We start from the raw sequence: 24,474 nt of genomic DNA on the forward strand, positions 1-24,474 counted from the left end.
GCACTTCCTCTGCAGCTCTCATACAGACCAATCAGGAGGTGGTGAGTGAACAGATTAATCCTGTTTCCTCAGGCCATTCCAGAGAGGGTGAGATGCATTAGCTGCCCCACCAACTTTTCATGACTGGATGACCAACCTCATTAATGATGAAATGATCAGAAGAGAGCAATCTCAGAGCAGGAAGAGGCATGGCTCTTCAGGTGCTCCCCACCTCTTCCACCTGCATTCTTCCTAAGAGACAGGCTACTCAGAGGGCCTGGGACTCTCTTGAAGGCCAACTTCAAGTTACCAGGTGCAATAGTCAGAAGTGGCTCCAGCTCCACCTCTCCTGAGAGACAGCCAATGGGAACAGGCAGAATGCTGGGCCAAGGGGAGTTAAGAGATGGTTGGAGGGAGAACAAAAGAGAAGGGGCTGGATTCTGCTCAGGAGAGGCAGTAGAGATATTGCTGGCTGTGCTGTTGCACTGAAACATTGTTTAACCACAATTTATGAATTTTAAAACCATTCACTCGTGCTGCATCTTGTAAAGAAAAGTTCTTTTTTATTTCTGTTTTAACCCTGGCTAGCCTGAAGTTGTTAGATGAGGGGAAATAAGACACACAAATGCTCTGGTCACAACCAGTATGTTGTTATGATTGTGTTAATGTGATCATTTTAAAGGAAAATCTAAAGTTATGATAATGGTAGGTAGAAGGTCGAGAAATGCTTATATTATGGTAAAGGTTTACTGATTTGCATATGTATGTATTTATATAAGGAGCTAACAGCCCTCATTGTCACTGGCAGAGATCTAAAAATACACCTCAGCATTTGACAACGTCTAGGAGTGGCGTGTCACAGACAGGACTGGCTCCAGCTCCACCTCTCCTGAGAGACAGTGAATGGGAGCGGGTGGGATGCTGGGCCATTGGAAGAAAAAGAAGGCTTTTGGAGAGACTGAGAGGGAGAAGGGTTGGAGACATTGCAGAGAGAGGCAGCAGAATGATAGGTGGCTGTTAAGTCTTTTATTTTAAAACCATTCCTGTTTAACCCCAATATCTGTTTTAGTTTAAAATCCGTTCAGTCCTATGTTCCATCGTGTAAATAAAGTTTATTTTTGTTTGGTTTAACCCTGGCTGATTGAAAGTTGTTAACTGAGGGAAAATATGTGACACACACACAAATGCTCAGGCCATGACTAATGGGTCTAGTGAATTAAATGGTGACAGCGAATATTGAGGGAAAGTAACTTCAGGGTTCCCTTTTCCCCAATAGCCCTGAGCTGTAGCTAGCTGAGAGGAGGTAAATATTGGGGAATTGGCTGCTTGTCTGGAGCCTCTGGAAGAGGAGAAAGGGGACCCTGTGAGGATTTAGGTCAGGGCTCTTTGCCTGCTGTAGTAGAGGACTAGATAGGTGGCATGTGCTGGGGGACTCTGCATGCCTGGGTGGCAAAAGCTGTTTAAGGCTTGTGAGTCTGTGAGGTGGGGTCCACCTGCACCCACCATACCAAGTGCATAGAACTATGTTGATTCTTAGCATTAATCTTCTACCACTTTGAATCAAGTTATAATCATTTCTAGTTTCTTTTACAATTTGTAAAATAAAGCTATAATTGTACCATTGTTATAACTGAAAATGAACACCTGGCATGAATTTAATAATAGGAGACAATGAACTTGCAGACCACTTCTTCCCCTTTGTGAGCACAGTTCAAGTTCATGTAGACAAAGAGACATCTCTGAACTAGTAGTATGCCAACACCTGTAGTAGTGATTCTGTGACAGTGGAAGCTGGAGAGGGGGTGATGCAACCATAATCAGAGAAGTATGTCTCTGCCTTGATCCTTTGTACATATTCACTAGTGTTTTAAGAGTTATCACTATACAGCAGAAGACAGCAGAAATACAGACCACAATCTAGAGCCGCAGAAACAGCTGCTTATGCGTACATATCTATTTTCCAATCCCAGACTCATTCAACACATGGTTAACAACTTTTGAACTTGCAAGCTACTTTGGAAATAGCAGCAATATAACAGAGCTATTATTGTCAAAAAGTCTCTTGGCACACTAAAAATTATCTTGATTTGTGTGCAATATAGTTGCATTTCTTATCTCATTGCTCCAATACTGTGATAGAATTCATTGATCTGTCACAAGCTTACCATCAATTGTTCAAAGTAAATCTTAAAACTGATAGATGGGTTGGGCTTAAAACTTTAGGCTATTTTCTACCTTTGAAAATAATTTATGCCCAGGGGTGGTGTTGTAATTGATTTTCTCTCTCCTGGAAAAGCCTGCTCAGCTATCTGATATCATGCTCCTGGGGAAATTCTAGAGCAGTAGGACGTAAAATGGAGACTGGCAAAATATCCTTCCATTAGCAGAAAAGTTACCTTGGACTTCTGTCTTCATTCACTAAATATTGTGGTTTGAATGTGATGCGGAACAGGCCAGTGGGAACCTGATCTTATAGCCCACCTTGTTCTCAGCCATGCTGAAAAAATGGCTGCCACATCTGCCCTGAGAAGCAAATAGTACTGGTTCTTTATGACTGAAATGTTGACACTGAAGGCTACAGCAGACAGTTAACATCGTTTTGAAAAAGTAAAGTACCTTCTCTTTTTCACTGTCCTGCACCCCAGGGAAGAGAGTCTGAAATCACAGCAAGTTATCAACCACAATTAATACCTGTTCTGGAGCTAAACTCAAGATGTAGTACCTAAAGCTGCAGAGGAGTTAGCCGTGTTAGTCTGTGGTAGCAAAATCAAAAAGAGTCCAGTAGCACCTTTAAGACTAACCAATTTTATTGTAGCATAAGCTTTCGAGAATCAAGTTCTCTTCGTCAGATGTATCTGTATCAGGCATCTGACGAAGAGAACTTGATTCTCGAAAGCTTATGCTACAATAAAATTGGTTAGTCTTAAAGGTACCTAAAGCTGTAATCCAAAACCTGTACATCTTCAAAACACTACTCTGTGACCCCTAAAGAATTTAATAGATCTCACTGAAGACCCGCAGGGATACCACTTAATTTCTTCTAGGATGAAGATTCAAGTTTAATAAATGATCACTGGGAAGGGGCTTTAGCACAACATATTCCCAAATCCATCATACAATATGGCTATGGGTTAACTAGAAAGACTTCATTCTAAGAGGAGTGACTGGATGTCAAAGAAAGTTAATAGTATTTTTTAAAAAGGCTCCCTCACTACACATGAAAACAAATTCAGGATGTTGTATTTTCTCTATTTTTTTTTCTAGGAAACTTCAGCTCCCAGTATATTGTCCTTTGGAGGCCTCATGCTTGTACAACCTCTTAATGCCTTTACATATTGTTCATCTTGCACTAAGTTTTCATTCAAAGCATATGCACATTCAGAACGTAAGAAACACCTTAGTTATATGATTTAGAAATATTATGGTTTTGTTTTGCAATGAAAATTTAACAGGATTTCAATCAAGCAAAAAGAATAAATTAAATACACTGGTTTTACTACTCAAAGAACAATTTTTTTTAAAGAACTGTTCGAAGGTTTTACAAGATTCAAAATATTGCAATAACTTTTCTGACCTTCGATCAGCTCAAACATGAAGCCCACTTTCCCCTCTGATAAATAGAAATGAGAATGCCCCAACCTCAAAAAGAAAAAAAAGCCATTTAAAGCAATTGGAGAAACACATATAGTACACGGAGGCAGTGTTGGCTATAATATGCATTTATTTCTGTGCATGTTTTCTTCTTTCACTGTAGATTCACTATTGCATCTGAGCATGTACAGTATCAGGAGAAACACTATTAGAGGAAAGGAGAGCCCAGCTGGCTACCTCACATACTGTACTATGAACCAATTTCACATTCTAGGCAACACAACGGCTTTTTTCTTTTATTAAATGCTTGTCAATCCAGAGTCACAATCCCATTAATCAGCACATCAAATCTTTTCATCTTCTGTTTAAAACACGTTTTTATTTTGCAGTTTTGTTCCAATTTCAAAATATGTGCATTCAAATATCTTTAAAGAAGCTTACAATCAATCATAATGGGGGTAAATGAAGAGCGCATGCAGAATGGAGACATACAGTAACTGAAAGCAACTTTTAAAGAAAGAAATTGTGACATAGTAGCATGACTGAGACCAGCTCTTTAAAAATTGTACTTGCTTTGCACATTTGCCATATAAGGGAAAATACACACATACCACAGACATACACACACACTTCAGTTTGATCTATTTCACAAAACATTTTCTCTTAGCCCCTCCCTTTCTACACAAACAAACTAGCTTGATAGTTCATCATATATCCAACTTGAGGATTTACTTTTGGCTTGCTATTTTCTGACTTTTTCCATAACCTATTCTATCGACTAAAACCTGGAGGAGCATTTGTATTTTTATGTTTGAAAGGGAAGCATCTTAACAGCAGTTAAATATAAAATAGGTATTTATAAACAGAAGTATTTGGGAGAACCTGGACATAAGCTTGAATATTTTATGTCCAAACAGGTTACCCGACTGTACTTACCCAAGCACTATTAGCAAGGGAAAGCTCAGTGATTATTAAAAAGTAGTGCATTTTTAAATTTCCTGATGGCCTCAAAATCCCATCACTTAGATGTGCACATTTTCAAGTTGTATACATTGCAATGCATTTTATATGTCAAGTGATACTAAGGGCCATGAATATATTAATCAAAAGGTTCTATGAAATTAGTACTGGTTTGGGCTTAATCTAAGACCACTTTGGTTGAGTCACCTATTCCCAGTATCTTCCAAGTAAAAGTTTACATCCAATACTTGTATGTAACTCTCAAACAGTAAAATTCAAGTCCCCTATAAATTAATTTCATTGCTAATTGGCCAGTACAGCAAGAATGGATATTTATACAGAAAGCGAGCCAGATATTTTTTGCAGTGTCAACAAATAAGTACGACTAATTTGCTTCATGCTTTTCTGTATGAATCATCATTACTACCCAGCTATCATATTTTCCACAACAAGTTGTATTTTTGCCTTCTACCCATAATTGAAAGCCAACCGCAAAAGGGGATGGGTCTCCAAAACAATAAATCTGCATATCCAGTGTGCAGTGATATATGTATATGGTTTCCCTGATTTCTCACCAGAATCAAAGAATCTGTAGACACACAATGGGGGAAATCCACATGCCTTGAGCATTCTTTGACTCACATAACAGACCAGGGATACCGGTATGAGCAGAGAGCCCTGAGAGTGTATCAAAGGCCCTGTAGGAGTTTGACTCTGGAAAGCATACACTTAAGGCTGAATGCACCCGAAACAGATAGGATGCATGCAAGTCCTGTAACCTTTCTTTCTCCCCCTTTCTAAACGAAACCACCCTCAGTCATACTGGTGTGATGAAGTAGTATATACCTTTCAAACATGCTACTTCTACTTTTAACTGCCAGTGGCAGAATGAGTGCCAAATGGGAACATGTGTTTATAAAACACAAATGCATAACTATGGAATCATGATAGTCGTTATTGAACAGGTAAAGATTTAACTGGTAATTGAAAAAAAAACTTTACCTAACGTGTTTCAGATCATTATTTTCTGGCTTATGTTTCAGATCATTATTTTCTGGTTTGTAGAAAGGAAGAATTAGATTATTTAACTTTTGATACTTCTTAAGGGAAGGAGAACTTTAAAACATTTCTTTCAGACATTCATAGGTCATATTTGTAACAGAGTTACAAGTGAAGAATTTCAATAAGAATCTCAACGTTCAACACTAATCCCTTTTATTTGATCATTCTCCTTGATCTATCTGATATTAAATAGTTTCTGAGGAGTTAGCGTTTAAATAGATGAATTAACACTTCCGCATCATACCAGATAAACTCCATTTTGAACAACAAACTTGAACATCTTACCATTATCATCTGTATATACCAAAAGATATGAGAAATATCTACATGATCATGTGACTCAAAACACACTTGTTTGCACATTTGTCCTAGTATTTTGCCAGTGGAAAAAAAATCCTAAACATTCTGACATACTGTTTAGAATTACTCCGCTTTAGAACCAAGAAACTTTTACAAATGAATGCTTTATTCAGCAACCTGAAGCACTCAAACCAAACACCACTTTTATAATGTCAGATGCATAACAGTACCCGGTTTTTTTTGGAGAAGGAAATATGCAAATTAACTGACCAAATTCAAAGAAGAAATGAAGTATGCAACATTTCAAAATATGCCACTTTACTAGTTAATAAAGGCTGGTTTATTAACAAGGTGCAAATAAACCCTTATTGAAGAGCTAATATTGATTACTAATTTTCAGCTAAATCAGAATGGGGGCACAAAGTACCTTCTGTGCTGTAAACATTATGAATTCTTCACATAATTGGAAGCTGAAAGGCCTAAGGAATAGGGTGCAAACACTTCTTATACATAATGATGGCTGAGCTCAAGTCTTCCAAAGAGAAATTTGGAATAGTTCGGCATTTGGCATACGTCCGCTCCACTGTAGTCAAGCACAGTTAAGGGAACGTCATTTATAAAAGCATACTTTACTTTTAGCTTTAAAACACAATGGCCTAATAAAAGCATGCAGCACTAGTTTTCTGCTGTAATATGGTATAATTACTTAATTACCAGTGTTAACGCGACTTGGTGAGTGCTGTACAAGCAAAAGGGATTGTAAAATCACCTCTGACTGTACTCTATAAATAAGGCTCATACAGTACTTCTCTCCTCTCACCACAATTCACAATTTCAAAAGAGCAATCGTGTAGACTTAAATTACCCTGAAAAAAGCAGCATTTACTAATACCCTTTTGTTCTCTTTGAATCCCCCCCCCCCGCCCCGCGGTCTTCTTTTTCAGTAGTTTACAATCTGGAAGCACAGGAGGAGCCTTTTGTTTTCCAGCTTGCTGTGGCCAGATTCATCAGCTCTGGCTCTTCAGTTTGTCTGGATACCTGTAACACTTCACACCGCAAAGTAATAGTTCTATGCTTATAAAAATATATGTTAGGGTTACTACCCAGTATGTGTGATTATAGGGGCTAGAACAGCAGCAATCACCTGCTTTCCTGTATACATTCTTCAAGGAGGAAATCCATTTGGATTTAGGGTATCCTTTCAGCCTTGCTCACCACAGTGGGATAAGAGAATATTTTTTCTTCCCATACTAATCTTTAGTGCAGCATGAGTGGAAGGGGAATTTCTCTCATAATCTGAAAATGATTGGCAGGCAAATGCCTGGCAGATGGACTGAAAGGTGCCCCCGACTCCTTTTCCTATGGCTGTGTGCTGAAGAGCCTATGTTTTTTTAATCCAAAGCCCTTAGTGGATTCAGGCATACCGCGGCATTTCACACTGCTCACAGCGATTCAGTGCTGGGTGGTTCAAAAAGGTACAGCTATCACAATTCCACGGAGCTCCTTCAAAGTCTTCATCTCTTGGTTGTGATCGCACAGCTTGTTTGGAACTGCTCTGATGGTCTGTAGAGAAAGATTTTTTTAAAAAGATCTAGCTTTAAATGCACACAACATGAACAACAATAAAAGTAGATGATAGTGTTGAAAGTTTAAAATCTGAACCTGTACTCTACTTGCTATCTTTGTCCATAGTGAAAGCCACTGCAACAACCCGGGTGGATAACCACGATTAAGGGAACAAACAATATATACCATTAAAGACTCTCTTCAAAATTATATTATGTGAAATATTCTTAAAGTGGCGCAGTGCATATAAGACAAATATTTTTACAATTTCATACTTAATTCACACCAATTTACAAAGTGACTATAAGACACAAAGTCCGACCAATAATGGGAGTAGGATTGGCTCCCACAAAGTGCTGAAAGTTCAATGGGGGATTGCCAATCACGTCCACGCTGAACTGTGCAAATAGTTGCTGTTTGATTGTAGATATTTATGTTGTAGTTTTCATATTTCTTGAGAGATGGAACAAGGAGATGACACAACTTGAAGGACTAAGGACCCGACAAGGAACCGGTTATTTTAAACACTTGTTTCCAGACTGCATCAGGGGTCATCAGACCTCCTCCCCATGCACTTTCAAAGCTGTAATAAAATGCATCAGTTCAATACAAGTGACTATTTTTTCTTGATACACAACTTACATTATAAATTAACTCACCAACGCTGCCGCTTTGGCAATCTCAGGCAGGAGTTCACTCCCTTGTCCAATAATATTAAAAAGATTGTTTACAAGCACTGGCAGGACCTGCCTGGCTGTGAGAGACCCCCCATTATTGGATTTAGGAAAACACGCAGTTTAAAGGACTTGCTAGTGCACTCTGACCAACGAGTCGCCTTGGAGCATCCTCCTATTACAGTGGGACATTTTCCCTGTGGCAGGTGGAGTTTGCAGATTGTCCCTTTCAGGCAAGGAAGTCATTGTTAATGACGGTAATAACATCATAAAGTTACATTCATTTTCCACTTGTCAGACAAGGGCTGTGGTTTACTTGATCATATGCCCATGCAAGAAGCTATATGTGGGGAACACTACCCGCCCGGTCAAGGTATGTATCCCTGAACATATTTCAATAATAAAGAACAGGGTAGTGGATGCCCCTTTAGTTGATCATTTCATAGAATTTAATCACAAGGAGTCTGACTTTAGATATACGGTTTTACAGGTGGCTTCTAGGGGTACTACTTCAAAGGTCTCTTTAACATTACAACAGTGGGAAGCTAAATGGATCCATTTACTGAAGAGCATGCAACAACTGGGGTTAAATCATGAATTTAATTTATCCTGTTTCTTATAGATACATTATGTATCCTGTTGGTCTGTTTTGTAACTGATATATTTTTGGTTTGGATTAATCAGCAATGTAATTTGGTCATTGATTTGTATCATGTACGACTGTACATCTTGGAACTGTATAGCTTTAAATACTGTAAGGGTTTTCTTGGGGGGTGGCTCCCTTAAGACAGCTGCTTAAGTGTCGGCTTTCTGTGCCAAATATTTGCGCACGGCCAAGTAAAGAGGAGTGCGCCGTATGCCGCCTGAGATTGCCAAAGTGGCAGCATTGGTGAGTTAATTTATAATGTGTTGTAAGTTGTGTATCAAGAAAAAACAGTCACTTGCATTGAACTGATGCATTTTATTACAGCTTTGAAAGTGCACGGGGAGGAGGTCTGATGACCCCTGATGCAGTCTAGAAACAAGTGTTTAAAATAACCGGTTCCTTGTCGGGTCCTTAGTCCTTCAAGTTGTGTCATCTCCTTGTTCCATCTGTCAATAAATATGAAAACTACAACATAAATATCTACAATCAAACAGCAACTATTTGCACATTTCAGCATGGACGTGATTGGCAATCCCCCATTGAACTTTCAGCACCTTGTGGGAGCCAATTCTACTCCCATTATTGGTCGGACTTTGTGTCTTATAGTCACTTTGTAAATTGGTGTGAATTAAGTATGAAATTGTAAAAATATTTATTGTCTTATATGCACTGTGCCACTGTAAGAATATTTCACATAATATAATTTTGAAGAGAGTCTTTAATGGTATATATTGTTTGTTCCCTTAATCGTGGTTATCCACCCGGGTTCTTGCAGTTTACTTCTAAGGGTGCTTCTCTTTTCCTTACGATACATAGTGAAAGCCAAGCTACCCCCCCACCCGTTTATATACAACGAGTTTTTTGATATCAGCTGTATTTTATTATATGCACTTGTTTTTTGGTGATTTTAAGTGCTTTTACATTATGTAAACTCTCTTCAAAGCTTCAGCTGAGATACTGTGGCAGATCATGTCTGATGTATCAGATTACTGCAGGAATGGACTCCCATACCAACCTGGCACTAGAATAAAGATTAACACAGAAGTGTCCCATTTACTGCTTCTAGCTCTTACTGCAGTGGACTGAACTAGGGTAGCTTCCGAACTAATACCTGATTTGGAACAGAATTTGTTGTGGTATCTTGGGGTTTATATTCTGGGATCACTACAATTTAATGGGGTTCCATAGAAATCAAGAATAGACCACAGAAGCATTGCCAATATAAAACAGTGTTGCACCTACCTTAACTGTTGTTTGTCGAGTTCTCTCTGTGCAGATGCACACTGGGGACTGCGCTTGTGCAGGCCTGCTCCGGAGAGAGATATTTTAGCTCTAAAGCTCTGGAGGGGGTGTTCCCGGTCTCCTGCACATGTGCGGAGCCTTTCCCACCCGAATCCAGCTCAGAGACACCAAACGCCCCCTCTTCCCTCAGTTCTCCAATGCCGCTGGAGGTAAAAATAGTTCTCCTCACAGTGGGGAAGGAGGGAGGGAATGTGTGTCTGCACAGAGAGAACTCGATGAACAACAGTTACAGGTAGGTGCAACACTGTTTTCGTCATTGTTCTTCTGTGCAGCTGCACTTTTGGAGTATAGCAAGCTACTCACCAATGGGAGTGGGTGTGAGGAGACTCTACTGGAATAATGATTGCAATACTGCTCTCCCCAATGCAGCATCTGATCTGGAGTCAGCGTCGATCACATAGTGTCTGATGAAAGTGTGCTCTGACGACCATGTAGCAGCTTGGCAAATGTCCTGCATCAGTGTTCCCCAGAGAAAAGCTGCCGAAGATGATTGGGACCATGTGGAGTGTGCCCTGACCACCCCAGGGCACGGAACCTTTGCCACTGCATGACATCTCCTAATAGCAGCCACTACCCATCTGGATAAGGACTGGTTAGATACAGGCAACTCTTTGCGAGGGCCTGCATAACAAACAAAAAGTGAATTGGGCCACCTGAATGACCATGTTCTGCTCAGGTAGTACAATAAAGCCCTATGTACATTGAGTGTGTGGAGTGTCTTTTCTGCCTCTGACGTAGGGTTTGGAAAAAATACTGGTAATGATGCCCTTTGATGTAGATAGAATTTTGAGACAACTTTGGGGGGAAAGGTGATACTGGGGTACAGAATGACCTTTTGTGGAAAAAACTGCAGGAAGGGAGAATCTACCCTAAGGGCTCCCAACTCACCAATCCTCTTGAGCGAGGCGATGGCCACAAGGAAAGCCACCTTCCAAGAGAGAAAGGCCAAGGAGCAATTGGCAAGGGGTTCAAAGGGAGACAGCATTAATCGACTGAGTACTAGGGGGAGACTCTATTGTGGAGCCAGGGCTACCCTGGGGGGGGGGAAGTATGCAGGGCTCCCTTCAGGAACTGTCTAGAGAGAAAAAGGTCCTGCTGTCTACCTGTTCATGAAACGCTGATATAGCGGCAAGATGGACCTTCACTGAAGAGGCTGAGAGGCCCCTGCACAAAAGGGATAACAAATAGTCCAATACCACGGACAATGGGCAAGAGAAGGGGGATAACCCCATGGGTGCTAACCATTTAGAGAAAGCTTCCCATTTTTGCAAATATGACTGCCTAGTCGAGGGCTTCCTAGCATTCAATAGTATCTGTGTCACACCTTCAGAAAAGGAATAGAAGCCAAGCAGTAAGACTGAGTGTCTGGATGTTATGATGTAGTAGTTGATCCCTGTGCAACAGGTCCGGAACCCTGGGTAAATGATGGAATCAGCCCTCTGCCACCCCCCATAGAATTGGGAACCCCTGCTGAATGCAGATTATAAAATCTTTGCAACTATACTATCAAGGAGAATGAGGAAACTAATGGACCAGATGATCCACCAAGATCAGGACGGCTTTTTAACAGGACGACAGATGAGCCATAATATAAGAAAAATACTAAACATTTTGGAGTATTACAAAGCCCATCCAGAAAAACAAATGGCTCTGATGTTCCTTGATGCAGAGAAGGCATCTGACAATCTCAATTGGCAATTTATGTTTAAACAACTAGATGAGATGCAGTGTGGAGAAAACTTTCTTAGAATAATACGAGGAATTTATGATAAACAAAGGACTAGAATCTCAATTAATGGCCAACTAACAGAACCAATAGAAATTGAAAAAGGAACAAGACAAGGTTGTCCATTATCTCCTCTCCTGTTTATACTGACACTGGAACCACTTATGGACAAGATCCGAAACTCAGATGAGATCAGAGGAGCCAAAATTAAGAAGCAAGAATACAAAGTACAAGCATTCACAGATGACTTAGTTTTATTTTAGAAGACCCTTTAACATCAATACAGAAGCTCTTGCAGGAAATCAAGGAGTATGGAGCTTTGGCAGGATTAAACATAAATATTCAAAAGACAAAGTTGATTACTAAAAATATCCAAAAACGACAGATGGAAGAATTAACTCAAAAATCACAACTAGTAATTGAAAAGAAGATAAAATATTTAGGAATTTGGATGTAGCTCCTTATATGAAGACAATTATGGGATACTGATAAAAAAAAAATTAAAAAAGACCTGGAAAGATGGAAAGATCTTCAGCTATCATTGACGGGAAGAATAGCAGCAATAAAAATGAATGTTCTCCCAAGAGCTCTATTTCTGTTTCAAAATATTCCATTAGGAATACCCCAAGTATTCTTTAAAGACCTTAACCGGGCTGTACAATCTTTTATCTGGCAGAACAAAAACGGCTCGAATTAAGCTGAAAGCCCTACAAGATACTAAGGAAAAAGCAGGCTTTGCCCTACCAGATTGGCTCTTATATTATAAGGCTTGTGTGCTGACCTGGCTGAGAGAGTGGATTACTTTGGAAAATGAAAGACTTTTAAACCTGGAAGGACATGACCTATTGATGGGCTGGCACGCGTTTCTCTGGTATAAAAAATGGGAAAATCATAAATATTTTAAATCACTGAATAAGGAAAGCACTAGTACTAGTCTGGGAAAGAATAAGATCTACTTTTTATGAGAAAATTCCTTTGTGGGTTTCCCCAATTGAAGCTTTTACACATCCTTTGTTGAAAAAAAAGGGGAAAACTCCTACCTATAAGATCTTACTGAAACCAGCTGGGCTATTAAAAAATCCAAAAGAAATGGCAGAGCTAGACATTGAGTTGGGATGGTGGGGCCAGGCACAACTGGAATCTAGATATAAAAAAGCCAAAACAGTGGGTTTTTACGAAAAGGATGAAAATATTGATGTGATACTATGTGGTACCAATTTTAAAATGACAAAGAAAATATACTTTTCTATACTTATAGAAGCAAAATTACAGGGGGAGGAGGTCAAAGATACTATGATGAAATGGGCCGAGAATATGGGACATACAATAGACTTAGAGCAATGGTCACAAATGTGGAAAAGTAATTTAAAGATGACAAAATCGGCCTCATTGAAGGAAAATGTATATAAAATGTTTTATAGGTGGCACCTAACCCCAATTAGGTTAGCTAAATCTTGCTTAAATATATCAAATAATTGCTGGAAGTGTGAGAAGACACCGGGATCTTACTATCATATGTGGTGGACATGCAAAAAAGCAGTGGAGTTCTGGAAGATGGTACATATAATGTTACAACAGATACTCATGACTCTACTACCTTTGAAACCAGAACTTTTTTTATTAAACCACATATCGGTCCCGGTCAATAAAGAGCAAAAGCATTTGATGTTGAATATAATTACAACAGCTAGGATTGCATATGCGAGACTTTGGAAAACAACAACTATCCCAACACAAAAAAACCTGGTCGAAAAAATACTTGAGATGGCTGAAATGGACAAATTGTCGAGTTTATTGAAAGAATTGGACATTACACCCTATAATGACGTTTGGGAGCCTTTTTACAAATGGATACAAGATAAGTTTGGAGAAATTTAATTTTCAACTAAGATGTGGTCCTTTATGGACATTATAGAAGATAAATGGAAAAATTTGCAAATAGAGAGCTGATTAGCAGAATACTGAGACATGTATTAGAGTGAATGGTGCAATGTAATAGATATGTAATTTCTTTTTTTTGTTCTTTCTTCTCTTTCTATCTCCCCTCCTTTTACTTTTTATTCCCTATTTTCTATTTTATATATATATATATATTTACACACACACACCAATCCCTGCGGGGCCAAAAAGGAGCTCTGAGAATACAGTGGGTCTGGAAGAACCTGATTCTGCACAGAATCTGGGGCAACGGAGTTGGTGGGAAAGCATAGAACAGACCCTCATCCCAAGGGATCTGGAAGACATCGCCAATTGAACCAGGGTCTGAGCCTGCCCAAGAGCAGAAAAGGTGGGCTTTCGCGTTTTGGGAAGTAGCGAACAGGTTGATTCCGGGAAATCCCCACATGCTGAAAATTGGATGGATGTAACCGTCCCTTAAGGACCATTCATGGTGTGGACTGAAGGACCTGCTCAATGTGTCTGCCCTGATATTTGTGGATCCTGTAATGTGGATTGCTTGAGGAAGAACATTGTTGCGAATGGCCCAATGCCAAAGATGTGACGCCTCATTGCAGAGCGTCAGGGAGGCTGTCCCTCCCTGTTTGTTCAAGTAGTAAGCTGTGGTGGTGTTGTCCATCTGCACCAAGACTCTTTTGCTTCCTAGCATCCCTGGCAAAAGATGCAAGTGAGTAACGAATGGCCCGCAACTCTAAGACATTTATGTGGAGCTTAGTTTCAGCTTCTGACCAAATGTCCTGAGTGTAAGCCTCAACTAAGTACCCCCCCAGCCCATCAGAGATGCATCGGTGGTTAGGGTGGTTTCAGTAGGGTGTATTCCCAAAGGGATGCCCCAAAGCAGGTTTTCCGGGTCTGTCCACCGAGCTAGGGACCTTACCACAAACCTCAGTATCGACAGACATATGTCCTGTGATTGCCCAATAGGGTCAAGAGACCGAATAAACCAGTTCTGTAATGGTCTCATAGAGGCGTGCAAAAGGGATGACACAGGTGGTGGATACCATTAGTCCTAGTAATTTTTGGACAGACCTGGCGGGATGGAACCTCTTAGCCTCAATTCGCTTAACCAAGGCCCGAATACCCATCACCCTTTCCTTGGGTAAAAAGGCCCTACCTCTCTGCACGTCCAAGATCGCACCAATGAACTGGACTGTTTGAGTGGGTACCAGGGTAGATTTTTTCCAATTAACCAAAAGTCCCAGGCTAGATATGAGATGGATAGAGAACTCAATATGCTCTAGTAATGTCTCCCTTGAAGGGTCCACTAGAAGCCAATCATCAAGGTAGGAATAGACGATGCAGCCCTTAGATCGCAGAAACGCTACCATCACCGCCATACATTTTGTAAAAACTCTCAGGGCAGAGGATAACCCAAAGGGGAGGACGGTATACTGAAAAGAGTCTTCTCCAAGAGAAAACTGTAAAAATCTTCTGTGGGACTTGTGAATGGGAATATGAAAATAGCCGTCCTTCAGATCAAGGACTGCAAACCACACATTAGAATCAAGGTATTGAATGACCTCAGACAGTGTTAACATTTGAAACTTTTCAACTTTAATGAAACTATTTAAACGTTGAAGATCTAGAATAGGTCGGATTCCCCCGTCTTTCTTCTCCACAGTAAAGTATGGGGACTAGAACCCATAACCAGAATCATCAGGGGGCACTCTCTGAATAGCCCCCTTCAACATAAGCTCAGTTATAGCAAGCTGCATGTCTCGAGTCAGTGGAGAAGACGTTCCCCTGGGATGAGTCAAAGGTGGGGGGGGGGTCCAGAAAGTGTAACCTATAGCCATGTCGAATTATGCCCAAAACCTGTGTAATTAACTCCCATTGGGCAATGAAGGGAGCCAACCTATCTGAAAAGACAGGGTTGTCCTGCAGCAGGGGCAGTCAGTCAGAAAGTGGGCCTTTGCCCCTGAGACTGCTTAGGTGATTGGAGTTGGGCAGACTTCGAATGTGGCCTGTTGGAACGCCTTCCAGATGTGCGATGGTAGGAGTAAGGCTCGTAGGGCTGATAAGACTGGTACAGTTGATAGCTGTACCTTGGCATTTGTTGGTACTGTTGGCAACCATGGCTCTGGTACTTGGCTTGCTGATGCTGGTAGGCCTGTTGTGGGGCAATCACCCCACGCGAACATGCTGTTTGTCTATTAGTCTTCATCTGGTTGAGAGACTCATCGGTTTTCTCAGAGAAGAGCGATGTACCCTCAAAAGGGAAATCCTCAATTTTGCTGCGTTTGTCAGGAGTGAGAGCTGTAAAGCAGAGCCACGAGTGACAGCATAAAACTATGGCCGAAGCCATGGCCCTAGCCGCACAGTCAACCTCATGCTTAGCTGCCGTCATCTGCTGTTTAGCTAAGTGTGCCACTTCTCCTTGGAGCACCTTAACTAATGGCTTCTTATCCTCAGGTAAGTCAGTCACATAAGCAGAAAGACATTGCCAGAGGAATAAATTGTAGCTTGGTAATTTGAGATCCTGAAAGTTAACGCAGCTGATGAATAAACCTTCCTCCCCAGTTGATCCAATTTGTGTCCCTCCTTATCACTAGGAGAGGAGTGAAGGCTGTACTTATGCTTGGGTTGAACTTCCTCAGTGACTAGAGAGGAAGGTCAAGGGTGGCTAAAGAGAAAAGCGCAGTCCTGCTGCCTGAGCTTGTAATATCCCTCTACCTTGCGGGACGTAGCCGGGGTGGAAACAGGCTTCTCCCATACTGCATGGGCGATATCCAGCACATCCTCTACGGCCAGGAGGGCTACAGATATCGTAGTGTCCAAGTAGAGTGCTTGGAGAACCTTGCTCTTGGGTTTGGACGCAGAGGACGAGACGTCAAGTTCAAGAGCCCTGGCCATTCTGAGCATCTGCTCGGAGAAGAGCCAATAATCTTCCATTGGTGATGAGGATGTAGGGTCTCCTACAGTCTCCTCTGGTGAGGGGTCAGATGCTGGTTCTGAGATCTTGTCATACTGTGACACCAAGTCCATCTCTTCCTCGGATCCAGAGGTAGAGTGTCTTCGCAACGGAGAATGGTGCAGAGACATACCAGGTGGTTCCGATGGTGGGTTAGGCATTGGAACCGAGTGGTTCGGAACTGGTAGCATCAGTGGAGCAGATTACAGCCAGGACATAAACTCCTGCCAATTGGGAGCTGGAGGATGGTACATGGACAGATATGGCCATGCTGAAAGTGGGGCAGCCACTGGAACAGCAGGTGTTGATGGAACTGACTGCAAAGGCCACAGAAATTGTTGGGAAGGACTGTGTGGGTGCCCCCATCACTGGGCCTGACTGGGACGGTAAGGCAGCTCTCGGTTCCGGTTGGGGAGGAACCGACAATGGTTCGGTAGAAAAGACCCGCTCCAGCTCATCCAGCAAATTGTCACCCTCCTCCTCATGCTGGAGGGCAGGATTATGTGGAGGGGATGGAGTTGGTGGAGGGTGAAGGATCTCCTCCTCAATTATAAGCAACGGGGTAGAAGATGCCGACTGAATCCGGGGAACGATGTTTAGACAAGCCTATCTTCGCCTTTGGAGTCGGCTCGGTTCCTGTTGGCGCCGTTGCGATGAGCCCGCCGGAACCGAGGGTAGCTTTGTTGAGTCAGATGAAGCCACTCTCAGAACCAAAGTCTCCCGGCGAGGGGTCGGTTCTAGTTGAACAGACGGCTTAGCAGTTGGCTTCGAGGAGCCTGACAGAACCATCTCCCACATCACCGTTTTGAGGCAGGTGGCCCGGTCACTGCACGCCTTAGGGGTGAAGTGTTGACAATGATGACAGGTGGAAACATTGTGGGACTCACCCAGGCACAGCAGGCATAATGAGTGATCATCAGTGTGAGTCATCTTTGTGTCGCATTTCACACATTTCTTGAAAGGTGTTTTCTGCGCCATGGTTCCACTTGAACTACCTCTCTATGAACTGTGAACTATTGAACTATCAACTATTAACTACTAATGCATAACTATGAACTCTTAACTATAACAATAACTCTAATTCTAACGAACAACACTATTAGTACTAATGAAATGAAGTGGAGCAGAGCTAGTAAATGTCTCTCACTGGCGGCGAAAAGAGAACTGAGGGAAGAGGGGGCGTTTGGTGTCTCTGTGCTGGATTCGGATGGGAAAGGCTCTGAGCATGTGCAGGAGGCCTGGAACATCCCCTCCAGAGCTTTAGAACTAAAAAATCTCTCTCTGGAGCAGGCCTGCGCAAGTGCAGTCCCCACAGAAGAACGACGATGAAGTTTTTAGTTTATCAATCACTATGATAAATGGGTTACTTCCACATAGATGTCACAGATAAACAATGCCCCCCCAAAAGCAATTACCAAAGTAGATTTGTGTTCATGATGCACGTTTCATACCTTTTTTGCATGGCTTCCAAATTTTGCATCCTAGGCCGATTCCAGACGGCCCTCTGCCTCCCGAAACGTTGCGCGTCGTCGCGTGTAAAACGCGAAATATCGTGTTTTCTCACGCGAGTTTTGCACGACCTCGCGCAAAACTCGCGCGAGAAAACGTGATATTTCGCGTTTTACGCGCGACGACGCGCAACGTTTCGGGAGGCAGAGGGCCGTCTGGAATCGGCCCTAGTCTTATTACATTGTTTATTGGATGTCTCATCCTATTTGAACTGCAATGTTTCACACTGTGTTAGCTGTCTGGTATCTCGGTGAGAAAGGCAGGCTATGAAGTATATAAAATAAGCAAGCCATCTTAAATTACTAACTGATGTGAATCTAATACAACATGTTTGGTGTCCAGACACTTGCAATGTTTTGCACAAATGATGAATATAGCCAGAATCACTGGATTGGAATATAGTCAGAATCGCTTCAATCGTTCGTTCACTTGCTCTCTACTTTCCAGTAAATTCAAATTTTGCCTCAGGTTATAAAAAGAGAGCACATTTAATGTGACTTCATACAAGCTTGTGTGATTTCTTAAAATTCTTACAGAGGTTTTCTCCATTAGCTAGCATTTTTAGAGGCTAACAAGATGAATGTTCAGATTATGGACATATGTCAAGCAACCATAGAAGTCTAAATTATACAACATTAGCATTTAAAAGAGCATTCGGCACAAACTCTAAAATGTATGCTCTTCATTCCTCTCAATTCACTAAAAGACAAATTTATGGCAATTATATTTCATGGATTTATTTTCAAGCTGTGCTATTTTTCTGATGATCCCAGTTTGTCCATAGGACAATGCTGAATCTGTTTCAACCATAGTGCCAGAATGTTAAAGTATTTAGATGATCTGTAAGGTCCTGAAGATTTGACCAAACCAACGTAAGAGAATGTAAACTGAAAAATAAAAACAGTTGAATTAAAGGATTCTTGGCTTCATCACAGATTAACTGGAATTGGCCACTTGGGCTCTTGATCTTTCAATTAATTCCTCTTCTGGTGCTCTTTCAGCTCCTTAATTCCTCCCTACTGCTTGAGGACCCTGCTTAAGTTGGTAAAAGCCCCAGTAAAAAGTAAAGGTGGAAAAGAGAAAACCAGAATAGCATCACAAACACAGCTCTCTTATTTTCTCCCCAGCAACAAAATTGCTTCAATGCTGAAAAGGAAAAGGCTAAGAAATAAAAACAAGGGGTAGAGGGAAGAAAAGGCTGCTACATTTATTTTATTTATAGTAATAACATAATAACATTTAATTTATATACCGCCCTTCAGGACGACTTAACACCCACTCAGAGCGGTTTACAAAATATGTTATTATTATCCCCATAACAATCACCCTGTGAGGTGGGTGGGGCTGAGAGAGCTCCTAGAAGCTGTGACTGACCCAAGGTCACAGAACTGGCTTCAAGTGGAGGAGTGGGGAATCAAACCCGGTTCTCCAGATTAGAGTCCCGCGCTCTTAACCACTACACTAAACTGGTGTAGTTTGCATTTTTCATAGAGACTGAAGACAGACGACAGTGTGTAAGTCAATATGATCAATAGCTGAGATATTCAACAAACAAAACAATAGGGAATGGGTTGCAGAAATTTGAAAACAAGTAGAAAGCCAATGCAGAGCTGATGGCATAATCTACTGTATCAAAAGCTGCAGAGAGATCCAGGAGGAATCAACCTCTTCAACTGCAAAATCAGATACAAACACAAGAAGGACCTCTCCAGAATGAAAATCTCAATTGTAAAAAATATTTTTCATAATCATTGTCTAATGACCATTTCCCAACAGGCTGTTAAAAATGTCCAATATACTGCTGAGTATATATGAAGATGCATATCTGCTCAAAGGTTTTGATACACAAGTAGAAGACTAAGGCTGTTTCCACACACGTTGAATAATGCACTTTCAATGCACTTTAGTTATCCTTTAGAAGTGGATTTTTTGTTCCACACATGGAAAATCAGTTACAAATGTTCACTAAAGCGTATTGAAAGTGGATTATTCAACATGTGTGGAAACGGCCAAAACGTATTTTTGATACTACAACTGGGTTAACAATGCTTTTTATAAAATAAAGGAGATGGAAATTCTCCTTCCGAATAGGGGTATGCAATCTAGATTTGGGATTTGGCGGGGGGGGGGGGCAGATTTTTGCCAATCTGGCTAAATCTGTCTTTTCCAAGTCAAATGAGAGAATCCAGGATCCAATCAGGGGACCTAGGTCTAGATCCCCATATAAATCTGTATTTATCCAGAAAACATGGCTTCAACCTCTGGCTGGCTCCTTCTTGGGCTTCTCCTGCTTTTTTCCTAAGGGGGATGGAGAAGGGAGGAGCGAGGCAGGGAGGGATGAGTGAGTGGCCAACCCATGCAGGAGCTGTTTTTCTTGTCTGCCTGGCTTCTGTGAGTGCACTGGTTCAGTTGGCCTAATGGTGCAACAGTGTCTCTTGCTTCAGTCTCTTGGGTGGAATTCTCTGCTCTGACAAGATTCTCTGGTTTGATGTGGGTCCCCTTGTTTCATTTTGGTTCTGTTAGGTTTCCTCTTGCACTTGGGAGTGTGCTTTTAGCCACTGGCAACCTTGCCCCTGTGTGTTTCTGGCTGAGAGCCTGCTTGGAAATGTTTCCTCCATAGGAAACAATGGAGAATGACTGGGCAGCTTGTCCAAGGGGCGCTTTGGTTTTGGGAGGACTTCAGTTTGGTTCTGTTGGGTTTTCTCTGGGTTGAGTTTGCCTTTGGCCACTAGAATTCTTGCCCTGTGTTTTTCTGTCTGAAAGCCTGCTTGGAAATGTTTCCCCCATAGGGAACAATGGAGAATGGTTGGGGGCACCTTCTTCAGAGACACATAGAATTGGACTCCAGGGTCCAATCTTCCTGAAATTTGGGGATCTTTAGAGGACAGTCAGGTGTAGGTTCCCTGCAGATCCGGTGGAGTTTACTTGAAAAATGCCAACCCCAGCTCCCTGGACACCCCCCCCCCAGATAGTTTTTCCCATAGGGAATATCATTCAAAAAAACCCTGGAATTCTCTGATCTGTCTAACCAGATCAGAGAATCTTCCCTTGATTTCAGGAATCCTGGATTTTGGGGGGATCTCTGAAACCTGGATCTGGATTTCCCAGATTTTTGGGGGGGGGGGTTACACACTATTACTTCCTAAATGAACATTTCTAAGTATAAAGTTGTTATAAACTAAATCTTTAATGTCTATCAAGCAACTCACCTTTTTTACATGGCTTTGGTGGCACAACAGGACCAGGCTCTATGTTATCATAAAAGTTACTCATGGCTTTCGGGTCAAAGTTTCCTATTAAAACAGAAAATAATTTCTCCATCAGGATAAGTGGTAAATGTTTATGAGATTATGCAAGTTACTAGCATAATGTACATCTGTCATCAATGTGACAGATGTTTACTGTCTACAGTTCCTTTCAGACTTTCATTTGTACCTTCTTATCACAGCAATTTAAAGACCTTCATTGTTTTGGGAGCTGTGTATTTATGGTCACCTGATGAGTTTCTAAGGAAATTAGGGGAGGGTCTAAACCTGGGTCCTTTTTGCACTTAAAGTTTAAAATGCCATTTATGAGCGTTTGTCTCGATCCCAGTGGCTTTGACATGGCACTCCCACATTCCACACTGTCTGATGCAGTTTCGATTTGGCGTCCTTTGAAGCCTCGGAACAGTTTCAGGCTTTCGGGGCTTAGCAATTCACGTCACACTTTTTTAAAAAAACTTTGAGCATGCGTAGTAATGTTGCAATGCTGGAACTCATCCCCTCCTGCTTTTGCTGACTGAGCTGTCCCCTGGAGAGGCTATTGGTGGCAGAGTTCTAAAAGAAAACATGTATCACTCTCATTTATTTTTTTTAAAACCAAACCAGGAAAGGGTTAAAATGCTGCTGCTTCTTTCCAGATGACACCAGAAGGGAGGGAAAATGAGCCATTTGACCCTTACCTGGCTTTTAAAGGCAGGAGAAATGAGGAGTAACGTTACAACACTTTTCTAGCTTTGAAAAAAAAAGTGTACTCATACCACTGAGGGAGGAAGGGGGAAAGCAGCCATTTAACACTTTCCTTGATTTTAAAGCCAGGAGGGAATAAGCAGTGATGTTTCAACATTACAAATCATTCCTGGCTTTAAAAATAGCGTGTGTGCATACCCTAGAGGGAGGAAGGTAAGAGCCACCATTTAACCCTTTCTTGGCTTTTAAAGCTAGCAGCGAATAAGCAGAAAGATCAGGAATCATTCCTGGCTGTGGAAAAAAAATAAAGAGAGTGCATGCATAACTGGGAGGAAGGAAGTCAACGGAGAAGCAGCCTTATGGCCCTTACCTTGCTTTACTGAAAAAAATGGCAGAAAAGGAGTTCAGAGAGCTGAGGAGGGTGGGAGTGGTTAATTCTGCATAGACTAATAAGCTCCCAGGGAAAAGGAGAGGGGAGGGGAAGAGAAGCAGAAGGGGAGCATAGAGTTCACACTGACATTAATCACGCCATGTGATTTGGCAGTGGCTTCACAATAACATCCCTGTATGTCTGCAGGGGTGGGGGGTGGGGAATCAGGGATACCGTGGACAAACATCGGTACTGCATCCCATGACTACCTTGCAAGTGTGAAACTCTTGCAAATATGGGAAGCAGAACAGATACTGAAATGCTTTAAAGTCTCAGTATGAAAAGGGCCCTGGATCTCCCTTGTTATTGTAGCACACCATGCTACATACAACTGTCAAAAAACATTAAAACAAATATTTTTTTTCTGCATCATCAGAACAAACAGAACTATAATATATATTGTTGCTTGCATTCAAATAACCTGTTCCAAACCACCTTTAAGAAACAAAAATAATTAAAGTATATGCCTCTAGACTGCAGGAGGTCAATTTCTTTCTGTGTACAGTCAACATTTATCTGGAGCTGTCTGTTCATGCTTCGCAATCTGGTCATCTCTTCAGGCTAGCAAGAAAGAATCAAATATAGAAATGGAAGAAAAGTTGGCATGACAATATTTTTCATTTAAATGTACACATACATCAACAGAACCATAAAAATCTATTAATTTTGAAGTTGCCAAGTATCAAAACACATATAATTATTTAGTACAAAAGGGTAAGTGAGATCATGATCCTAGTCAGTTTGGTGTAGTGGTTAAGAGTGAAGGACTCTAATCTGGAGAACCGGGTTAGATTCCCCACTCCTCCACTTGAAGCCAGCTGGGTGACTTTGGGTCAGTAACAGCTTCTCGGAGCTCTCTCAGCCCCACCCACCTCACAGGGTGATTGTTGTGGGATAATAAGAAGATACTTTGTAGACCACTCTGAGTGGGTGTTAAGTTGTTGTGAAGGGCGGTATATAAATTAAATGTTGTTGTTGTTGTTGTAGGTAGTACAGAGGCAAGCCAACAGGTATCATTGTTGAGGCAATCAATTTTTACTCTGAGAAAATGCATGATTTACAAAATTGAAAGTTTGATTTAAGTCAGTTATTTTAATCTGCCTTTATTTAATCCTACAGAATTTACTAAATGAATTTCAACTTCATTTTAACACAAGATTTACCAGGGTTTCTTATGTGAGTGAAGAGTGCCCTGACGTCATAGCTGACTTATGGCAATCGCTTGTGGGGTCTTCTTGGCAAGAGACTAACAGAGGTGGTTTGTCATTGCCTGCCTCTGCACCCATGGTCTTCATTGGAGGTCTCCCATCCAATTACTAACCAAGGTCGACCCCGCTTAGCTTCTAAGATCTGATGAGATCAGGCTCGCCTGGGCTATCCAGGTGAGGTTAGGGTTTCTAGTAATGACAGTTAAAACAAGTTTTATGCATGATTCTTTATTAGGATGACTAAATTAGCCTGTCCATAAAATAATTTATAAAAACATTCTAGGGGTATTAGAACTACATTGTTTGTAAAGATATGACAGGTGTTGTAGAGAAAAATGGAAAATGAAATGTATTATTTTTCTTGTATTGTCGAAGGCTTTCATGGCCGGAGAATGCTGATTGTTGTGGGTTTTCCAGGCTGTATTGCCGTGGTCTTGGCATTGTAGTTCCTGACGTTTCGCCAGCAGCTGTGGCTGGCATCTTCAGAGGTGTAGCACCAAAACACAGAGATCTCTCACACTGAGAGATCTCTGTCTTTTGGTGCTACACCTCTGAAGATGCCAGCCACAGCTGCTGGCGAAACGTCAGGAACTACAATGCCAAGACCACGGCAATACAGCCCGGAAAACCCACAACAACTAGTATTATTTTTCTTCTTTTTTTAAAAAGAAATTGTTCTTTTCTTCTCTTTTTCTATTTCTTTT

At 41.4% G+C, this 24,474-nt stretch overlaps 1 protein-coding gene across 3 annotated transcripts in view; it reads right to left on the reverse strand.

Annotated features, from left to right (window-relative positions):
- Positions 1-3,682: 3,682 nt before the first annotated feature.
- Positions 3,683-24,474, reverse strand: part of TAB3 (TGF-beta activated kinase 1 (MAP3K7) binding protein 3) — a 55,953-nt gene continuing 35,161 nt past the window's right edge. For all 3 annotated transcript variants that reach the window (XM_054973458.1, XM_054973459.1, XM_054973457.1), the window contains 3 exons: positions 23,030-23,123; positions 21,392-21,475; positions 3,683-7,455 (listed from right to left, as the gene is read on the reverse strand). In XM_054973458.1, coding sequence (XP_054829433.1) covers positions 7,307-7,455; positions 21,392-21,475; positions 23,030-23,123 — 327 coding nt within the window. In that variant the 3' untranslated portion in view covers positions 3,683-7,306. The remainder of the gene's footprint in view (positions 7,456-21,391; positions 21,476-23,029; positions 23,124-24,474) is intronic.

The sequence above is a fragment of the Eublepharis macularius genome, chromosome 3 (genome assembly GCF_028583425.1).
Source record: "Eublepharis macularius isolate TG4126 chromosome 3, MPM_Emac_v1.0, whole genome shotgun sequence".
NCBI classification, from domain to species: domain Eukaryota; kingdom Metazoa; phylum Chordata; class Lepidosauria; order Squamata; family Eublepharidae; genus Eublepharis; species Eublepharis macularius.